The sequence below is a fragment of the Drosophila busckii genome, chromosome 2L (genome assembly GCF_011750605.1).
Source record: "Drosophila busckii strain San Diego stock center, stock number 13000-0081.31 chromosome 2L, ASM1175060v1, whole genome shotgun sequence".
NCBI lineage: Eukaryota > Metazoa > Arthropoda > Insecta > Diptera > Drosophilidae > Drosophila > Drosophila busckii.
Genome location: NC_046604.1, coordinates 11,032,592 through 11,042,092, shown reverse-complemented (window position 1 = coordinate 11,042,092; position 9,501 = coordinate 11,032,592). Strand labels below are relative to the sequence as shown.

Below are 9,501 nucleotides of genomic sequence, written 5' to 3'. Positions count from 1 at the left end.
ACTATTGTTGAGGCTTGGCACGCGCTCAATTGGCGAAAACAAAAGTAAATATCAGCTGATGAATTTGTTGGCAGAAGACACGGATGAGCAGCAAAAATTTCAAGCCTTTAAGCATGGAAGCTACAAGGTAATGGGCTATCTACTGGCTGCTGGCATTGTACAGTGGTATATACTGCAAGCCTTTCTGCCCTACAATCTGGGACAATGGAGCATGTTGCTGATGCTTACAGCATTTGTGTTGATCATATTATTTCACATTGTGTATCCATTGCGTAGCGCATATCCTTATAATATTATTTATGTAATATTTTGTGCGGAACTCATGATCATTGGCACTACACGCGATGCTTTGAACTCCAGCCTGCTGATGTTAACATTGCTCATATTGATTACCACCGTTTGCTTTTGCGCTCTGGTCATTGCTGGCGCTGTGCTGCAGGAATTTGCTCTAACGAATCCATTGCTGGTCATTAGCATTATCTATGTTAGCTTTATATTGAACACACTGCTCATTCAGTTGCATATTACGGATGACAGCACGATCGTATTGAATTTTGGCACTCTACTCATATTTATAACCACAGCCGCTTTGATCATCTATCACTCGATGAAAGTGCATGGCAAGAAGAAGTTTCTGAGAGCGGATGACTATGTGCTCATGGGGCTGCTGCTCTATACGGATTATATAAGCTTGTATATGATCTTTGCTGCCTACTTTCAGTTTCATGCCTTCGATACCGATACGTTCGAAAAATGCAGTAGAATTGATGTTGAATTGCATAATGAAGAAAATGAAGAAAATAAGCATTGAATTAAATTTATAATCATTGTTAGTCTTAGCTATGCATTTATTAAAATCAATCATTTGGATAGCTTCAAATAATATTGAAACGTCTTTAGTGATTTCTTTGGGCGAGTGAGCGATTTTATATTGAAAATGATAATCCCATTGAATTTGCTTGATTGTGATCTGATTGCCATTGAACTGGCTTGGATCTAATCACATTGAGCGCTCTTTTGAATGACAAACTGCAATTGAACTCTTTCGTATTTGTCTTATTCGAAACTGAGAGCGAGAGAATCTTCGTTACACTTGGCACAGAGTGCAGCTCTTTGCTTACTTCTCAGACCGTTGTCCACATCAACTTTAATCTATTTAGTTATATTATAAGTTAAGTTTGAAATTAAATGTCTATTGCCTTGCAGGTCAGATGTGGCACATGCTGCACCGCCAGATTCAAGATGCGCTCATGCAGTATCATGTGGCCGAAGAAGATTAGCACGCTGAGGAAAAGATACTCCTTCTTGGAGACATCGAACTGGCGATCGTGTATAATGGTGGCCGTGTACATGATCATGGAAACAGCCACGACGGCCATGAAATTGCGCACAATTCTGTAAATGTAGCTCTCGTTGAAGAACAGCGCATTGATGAAGAATACGGCCAGCATGATGTTGGCCAGCATGAGCAGCAAGCTGAGCATTAGATCTCCGGGCACTAGACGCATGGGCAGATAGGCGCCCCAAAAGACGCAGGTGATCACCAGTGTGACGACAATGATGCCCGCATAGACATTGACCAACATGCCGCGCGTATTCATCTGCTCCAGCGCCATATAAATGGTCGAGCACTCGACAATCACAAAAGTGATGATAAAGTTGAACGGAAACTTGCGTCCAAATGGCGTCCAAGCGAGTATGCAAATGCCAAAGAACGTGCCACCCAGCCACAGTCCATAGCGCACCGGTGGCACGCGCAACTTTTTATAATCCAAAAAGTTGCCAATTAAAAGCCACTGCACCAAGGCAACCAATGCGAACGCCACGCTCAGCAGATAGATGCGCATGCCGTGCTTGATTGTCTCATCGGGTGGTATGCCAAAGACTTGTGCTTCCATACTAAAAATTCCAGCGCCGACAGTCCACTTGACAATTGAGTCCAAGGCAAGTTACAAAAAAAAAGTAAAACAAATGTTTGTTACCTACGCAGCATTTATTTGCCAAAATAGTAAAGACCGCAGAGGCATAAAAAGATTATTAGGAAGTCTATGTGTATGGCCAAGGCCACGATTGGATCCTCGAGCAGCGGCACAGAAGCAAAGCGGCCATGTATGAACTGCACTTCATACAACAGCAGGATAATCGAGATCAGTAGCAGCAGAGCCAGAAAACTCAAACCACACGGCGTATTTTTGAGCACCACCCAGATAATGCCAAGCACCAAGGCGGCAACAGCCAGCAGCAGCAGAATAACCATAGCGATGATGCCATTGGGCAGTATTCGTCTTGGACACTTGGCAGCGCATACGCAAAGCAGCACCACAACTACAGCAGTCACCACCAGTCCCACTGCGGCCTCCCAGAGTTTGTAGTAAAACATAAAATAGGCAGCGGCCATGGCATACAGCAGCAATATCAACACGACCAGTATCCAGTTGGCCGGAAAGCAGAGTCGCACTTTTGGAAAACACTTCAATATGCAGCCGAGCGCAAAGCCCAGTATCAACCACATATAAGCCGGCACCTTTAGCTCCTTGTCCAGATCCACGTCCAGGCCGGCAAATGTCAATAGTATGATGGCTGAGACTAGCGTAAAAACTGTTGGCATATATATAAACCCTCAGTACGAAAGCTCGCAGCACATCTTCATCTATAATAAGGTATAACATGTCTGGTTGGCGCATTCTCTTGATCCTCTTGCGTTCGTGGCGGCATCTCTTATCCTTTTCACTATTATATATTTAAAAATTTTGTTCTTTTGCACTTTACAAATTTTATACATTTGACACTTCACTACCTACTAAGCTATTAATAGTTGTAAGCATTAACTATATATCCATTATAGTTAGTTGATTTATGCTCTATAAAAGAATTTTGGCGTCATACGTAATTATTATACAGGTAAGACTTAACAGTTAATTAAAGCTTTTGAAAAAATCTATTAAAAATGTAGCATAAATGAATGTAAAATTTACATTTATACATTTTACTTTATATAATTACAAAGAATTTAGCTCAAGCTGTAATTTCGTAATTTTAAAATAAATTGCTTACTATGGCATATAATAAATTGAAACACTTATGAATATGGTAAATGGTTTAGGCTAAAAGACAATATTTCTCACATCATTGTTTACTCAACAAATTTATTTATTTTTGTAATTTATTTTTGGCACAATGCGCAGTTGGTGATTTGCACTTCTACTAACAAATCAACAACTGAGCATTTTTATGCTAAAAATCAGTAAAAAGTGTAAAGCCAATTTGCACTTCGTAGTAGCAGAAATAGAATGAAATTGCCGAAAAATAAGCCACAAAGCAAATGAATATGATGAGCGCGCAGTAGTATTTCTCTTCGATTGGCGACGCATTCAAGCGCCCATGGATATAGAGCGTATGGTAGGGCAAATAGACAATGGCCAATGCGAAAAGAAATGTCTGCGCGCAGAGCAAATGAACTGTCTCCTGTTGAACCAGCCAGACGCAGGCAAAGATGAAGACTAACAGCAAGAAAGTTACGAGCACAAGCATAAGCCAGAGCGTGGGCAAGTGTCCAGAGTTGGGAGCAAGCGCGCCATAAAGCATGAGCAGCACTAAGAGAGCAAGAGCACCAATTAGACTCAGGCCCACTTGCAGCAGCTCGATCCAGGGCGGAGTGTAGGCAGTCCACAGACTGAAGAGCGCAACTGTTACACACACCAAAATGAGATTGAAGGGAAACTTTGTGCGCGCTCTTCGCCAGCAGCGCAGTATGAGCCAACACATGATGCCCAGCATGGACCAGAGAAAGGGTCGCTCAATATATTTATACATAACAATGTCCAATGCACCGAGTATCATGCAAAGCGCCGATGTGAGCAGCATAAAGACGCCTGCGCATAGATAAACCCAGAGTAGAAATGATTTTGTTGTTGTCGCTGCTGCAGCTTCATGGTCAACGCCTTGCCCTTGATGCTGGCAGCGCAGCAAATTACCAGCAGCTGTATTAAGGCTAAGTAACTGTTCAGTTCGTGTGTCTGCTGCAGCTCCAGCTCCAACTTCTGCAGCTGTTCTTGCCTCTCGTTGCGCACCGAACCGCATTGTGCATTATTTTTTTATTTACACTTGAAATTTATATGACGTGTATTAAAAAGTCTTCTTGTTTTTACTTTTAATCCCAACTACGTTTATGTACAGCCATATACTTGGGCATATAATTATTATTCAATAAGTTTGTTCTTAGCAACGTTTTTTTATTATAACTAATATGAAAATAATCTTATTCTATTTACATAAATTTATAATGCATAAAAAGTAATTAAAACTCTTACTAAATAGCATTTATTATTAACTTAAAATAAGCATTATTTATAGCTACAAAATTTCAATATTTTTTTTAATATTAATATTATTATTAATATTAAAACTGAATTTGCTTTATAGCCAAAATGTGCTTACAAAATAATAAATAATTTTTGTAACACAACTGCTTGTTAAAAATATTTTACTTGGAATAATACCAAGGAATATATTTAAGTATAATATATGAACAATTAGTCATTGCACATCTTATTAAGATTTGTTAAAGTAGCTGTAATAAAGTCTGTAAAAACTTTTAGATCATTTGAGCTGCCATATGAAAGTAAATAACTGTCAAACTAAAAATACTTATTAAAGAAATAAATCAGTTTGACTAAATGCTGCGCTTTCGACATGGAGACGTCGATGTGCCCACTGGGCCTGAGGAAACGCCGAGCACGGTAATGAAGACATACATGGTGCTGGCCGTTCTGATATTGATGGCCATATTCCATTGGTACTTCGTGGCGACGCATGACCGCTTCGATGTGAAGGCGTTTAGCATGTATTTCATTTTGTTATCGCTGCTGCTCATCGCGATCTTTCACGCTGTGCCGCCCATAAGGCGAGTCTATCCATACAATTACTTCTTCATGCTGGTCACGGCCGAGTTCATGATCTTGGGCGCAGGCGACCTGGGCTTTGATATTGGTGGTGTTCCTTTGACAATAGCTGTTACCATTATAATCGCCATCATGGAGATATGTCTTATAATAATTGGCGCCATTTTGAGTGAGTTTCTGCCGCTGAATTCGTTTCTGTTCGTCTCGTCGACATATCTGAGCTTTATGCTGGCCACTAGCATGATCTTCCTGAATTTCATGGTGCATGTGCGAGTTACTTTGATAATAATGCGACTAATGCTGCTCTATACTGTCATAGCGATGTGCATCTATCAATCGATGTGGGTGCATAGTCGCGACTGCAGTGATGAGCATGCGAATGATGAATACTTGCTAATGGGATTGCTGCTCTTCCTGGACTTTGTTGTGTTCTTTGTTCTATCGCCATTTTACATTATGCAACCGCCAGAGTTCACAGAGGTCAACAAGTGTTTCTGCGAATGCCTCCCTTATGATAGACAAATGTAAGTAGTGCCAAGATCGTATAAATGCATTTGATGAATATGAACCAATAGACGAATTAAATTAAATGGCATGCGATGCATGTAAGACAATAAATTTGTATTCAATTTCCAAGCAAAGAAAGTATTTAATAAATTTGTTTTGCTGTACCTTTGATTGTATTTTTTTAAATTATTATTCAATTTAAAAAAGTTGGTTTTATATTAATATAAGTAATAAATACATAAGTGTAAGTTTATTCCACAAATGCTGAAGAAGTCTGCAGCAGGTAGTGAAGCAATTTAGTTATGCATCAAAACTAAATTTGTATTATTATATTAAAATTATATATTTATATCGAAAAAAGAGACAGAAAGCCTCAAATGCTCTGCATAGAATTAATCTTTAATCTTAAACGCTCTATAGAATTACTTCTTAGCTGTAATTAGAAATTAATAATTGAGTATGAAAAGCTCAGCTGCGAATTTTGCCAATATTTAGCCACTTAAATGTATAATATTAATATTGTAAAGACCACAGAGGCATGTAAAGATTACTAGATAGCCTGAGTGTATGGCCAAGGCCATGTTTGGAGCCTCGAGCAGCGGCACATCAGTGAGGCGGCCATGTATAATCTTCACTTGATATAACAGCAGGATGATTGCAGTTAGTAAAAGTAGAGCCAGACAACTTAAGCCACACGGCCTATTATTGAGCACCAACCACACAATGCCAAGCACCAAGGCGGCAACAGCCAGCAGCAGCAGAATAACCATAGCGATGATGCCATTGGGCAGAATTCTTCTTGGACACTTGGCAGCGCAGACGCAAAGCAGCACCACAACTACAGCAGTCACCACCAGTGCCACTGCTGCCTCCCAGAGCTTACAGTAATACATAAAGTAGGAAGTGGCTATGGCATTCAGCAGCAATATCAACACGATCAGTATCCAGTTGACCGGAATACAGTGTCGCACTTTTCGAAAATACTGCAATGTGCAGCCGAGCACAAAGCCTAAGTATGGAGCCACGCATAAACCGGCACCTTTAGCTCCTTATCCATATCCACGCCACACGCCAGCAAATGTCAATAGTATGATAGCTAATGCTAGCGTAAAAACCTGTTAGCATATATATAAACCCGCAGTACGAAAGCTCGCAGCACATTTTCATCTATAACATCTGCGGGTGGCGCATTTTCTTCATTCCCTTGCGTTCGTTGCGGCATCTCTTATCCTTTTCACTATTATAATTAAAAAAAAAATGTACAAATTTTATACATTTGACATTTAACTACCTACTAAGCTATTAATGAATTTATATGTATTAAATAGTTGTATATTAAATATTATTTTTAGAAGATTTCTATGCAGAGAACACAACACACAATTAAATTATCAAAAGAGTTGCATAACTGAATGTGTAAAGTTTAAAATAATTATATTAACTAATATAAAATATTATTTTTAGAATATTTTGTTGCAGAGAAAGTTAAATTCTTTCGTTCAAAACAAGATTCAACAATAAATTGAGAGTTTTGAAAAAATATCTCATAAACGTTGTTTTATTTATAAATTGTAAACAAATTAACATTTAAAGAAATAGTGTAAAAATAGCTAAAATAAGCATAGCTAAAGCTTAAACTATAATTTCTTAAGGAATACAAACAAAATGTAAATAAGTGTAAACTGCCTTAAATTTTTATTCTGCAATTCAGAGGTTGATTTCAAAAACTTTATTACATGATTTTGGCTATGGTTATATAATAGTAGAAGCACATGTAGAACATATCAAAGACAACCAAGACAGTAATAGCCAGATAGAAGTCCTCTTTGGTAGCCACAGGATAGCGACGCCCATGCAGGACCTCAGCATTGTAGACGGCAACGGGAATGAGCACAAATCCCATGCAGGCAAAGTAGACAATGTTATATACAATATCACTGGTGACGAAATAGAGTACCAAGAAGAGAGTGCTGCCTAGCATGAAAATGCAGAGGAAGATCAATACGGTGATTTCGCCGGGGAGTATGGCGAGCGGCAGGCAAGCGCCCAGCAAGTGGCAAAGCAGCATCATGCCAAGAGTAGCGAGTGCGGCATACCCAACTGTAGACCAGAGTCGCTCCGGCAGGAGAAGCGCTGTGCTCACACAGATTATCTCCACAAAGAAGCAGGCGAGGCTTATGCTCAGCCAATACTTGCACTGGAATCTCACGAAAATGCTGAAGATTAGCAGCACTACAATGCCCATCATAAGCAGCACCATGCCAATCAGCGGATACTTGTCGTAGTCGGGCAGGCAGCACGCCAGCAGCAGCCATTGCGCCACTGTGGCTAAAATGAAGCAACCTGTGATCAAATAGCAGCGCTTTTCAAACTTTCTCTCTCCAAAGTCCACATAGTCCGGCGGCTCCGCTTGTGGCGCCACTCGTGCAATATAAGGCGGTGGCAATCGCTGATAACGTCGCTCTGGCGGTTGCTGTTCTTGTTGTCCTGGCTGGCCTGGAAAATGCAGCAGCGGCAGCTCCAATGGCCATGCATTCCAATTTAGATTCCGATGAAACATATTTCTATGTTTTGCACAACAAATTTTGTCTGACAAAATAAGCGAAGCCTGTTGCTTCGTTTTTAATCTTTTTATGCATAGAAATGTCTTTACTTTTTTGAAATATTATTCAATTTAAAAAAGTTGGTTTTATATTAATATAAATCATAATTTATAAGCGTATACTTATGTATATATTTAATATAAAAAAACAGCCTGAAGACCTCAAATGTTTTGAATAGAATTTATCTATAATCTTTAACTCTCTATAGAATTAGTTCTTGTCAGGAATTAGAAATAAGCAATTAGTATGTGAAGCTCACTATTATTATAAACATATATGTGATTTTTATCAAAAATAATAAATAAACATAAAGCTGCCTTTTTATATTAGCTTGTGTATTATTTTGCATTTTATTTAGATTTTTTTAAACTTCGTTTAGCATTGAGATTAATCAAACAAATCAGTAGCTAAAAATGTTTGGCTACTTAGTATATTGGTTTACTAGTCTCAAGCAATAAGTTAAGTTAACCCTTGTCAGCACTCAGGCATGCAACAACAACAACAACAACAACAACAACAATGGATAACTGATAAGTAGCTGCGATCAAAGGCAACCCCAAGAGTGAAAAACGTCTTGCATGCTTAACAATGTTTGTTGTTATTTTGGCTGATCGCTTGAATGCTGCGCAAAAGGATCAAATTGTATCTTTGAGATACGCTTTTCTTCTTTTTTATTTTGAGAGATTTTTTTTCTTTCATTCCACATCTGCGGCCTACATCAGCAAAACACAATCACGCGATCACTTTCACAGACAGACGGACAAGCAGCGCTTTGTGCGCTTTGTCTACGAATGACTCAATCAGTTGGCTGCGCTTATCCTTGATCCTTGCTAAACACATGCAAATGCCCAAAAAAAAAAGCAGCTGCACTTAACTCTCTGCGCCTAACCCTATCACAAAATGTTCACAAACTATTCAATCAAGCTGTTAACTTTAGCTATTTGGCTTAGGGTTCTAGGGTCTAATCGATTTTGAGCGTGGCCTAATTCAAAGCAGAAATAGTTGCTCAATATGCAATAATTTGATGTGAAAAGAAAAACATAGTATGACATATATTGGACTTCAACATAAAATGAAGACAGCGTATTTGAATTTAAATAATAAATTAATTAGAATTACTTCAACTTTAGTGTTACTTATCATAATCTTAATGATTTGCATATGTTCTAACGATTGTTAATACAAGTGTGGGCCTGAGAGATATGCTTCTAGGACATCGCGATTAGTGAACTAGTAGAGAGCTAATGACCGTTCATATAAATATAAAATCATTTTATGAATATTAGTTTTACCGCAAACTAATTTATTTCTTAATCACTTAAAATCAAAAACTTAATTCTATAAAGGAAGTAATTTCGAACTAAAAGTTTGCTTAATATTTAATTATTCATATGTGAGATTTACACCCCTTATGGTGTGAGATAATTTCGTTATTAGAATCAATAGAATAATGATTTAGAGTAAAGTTCGCAATTCATCTCTATGAGCCC

General features: G+C 38.4%; 5 protein-coding genes across 5 annotated transcripts; 1 reads left to right on the top strand and 4 right to left on the bottom strand.

The window, feature by feature from the left end:
• Nucleotides 1-917: 917 nt before the first annotated feature.
• LOC108601589 (CG9483) lies at nt 918-1,920 on the bottom strand. The gene has a single exon (XM_017989492.1). The coding sequence runs from the start codon at nt 1,896-1,898 to the stop codon at nt 1,185-1,187; it is 714 nt and encodes a 237-aa protein (XP_017844981.1). The 5' UTR covers nt 1,899-1,920; the 3' UTR covers nt 918-1,184.
• Nucleotides 1,921-1,964: 44 nt separating this feature from the next.
• On the bottom strand, nt 1,965-2,794 carry LOC108601419. Its single transcript, XM_017989321.2, has one exon. The coding sequence runs from the start codon at nt 2,606-2,608 to the stop codon at nt 1,994-1,996; it is 615 nt and encodes a 204-aa protein (XP_017844810.2). The 5' UTR covers nt 2,609-2,794; the 3' UTR covers nt 1,965-1,993.
• Nucleotides 2,795-3,234: 440 nt separating this feature from the next.
• Nucleotides 3,235-4,080, bottom strand: LOC108607551. Its single transcript, XM_017998443.2, has one exon. It carries the CDS (start codon nt 4,078-4,080, stop codon nt 3,235-3,237), a length of 846 nt encoding a protein of 281 aa, XP_017853932.2.
• Nucleotides 4,081-4,676: 596 nt separating this feature from the next.
• Nucleotides 4,677-5,429, top strand: LOC108607493. The gene has a single exon (XM_017998343.2). It carries the CDS (start codon nt 4,677-4,679, stop codon nt 5,427-5,429), a length of 753 nt encoding a protein of 250 aa, XP_017853832.1.
• Nucleotides 5,430-7,112: 1,683 nt separating this feature from the next.
• LOC108603474 lies at nt 7,113-8,024 on the bottom strand. Its single transcript, XM_017992317.2, has one exon. The coding sequence runs from the start codon at nt 7,966-7,968 to the stop codon at nt 7,141-7,143; it is 828 nt and encodes a 275-aa protein (XP_017847806.1). The 5' UTR covers nt 7,969-8,024; the 3' UTR covers nt 7,113-7,140.
• Nucleotides 8,025-9,501: the final 1,477 nt, after the last annotated feature.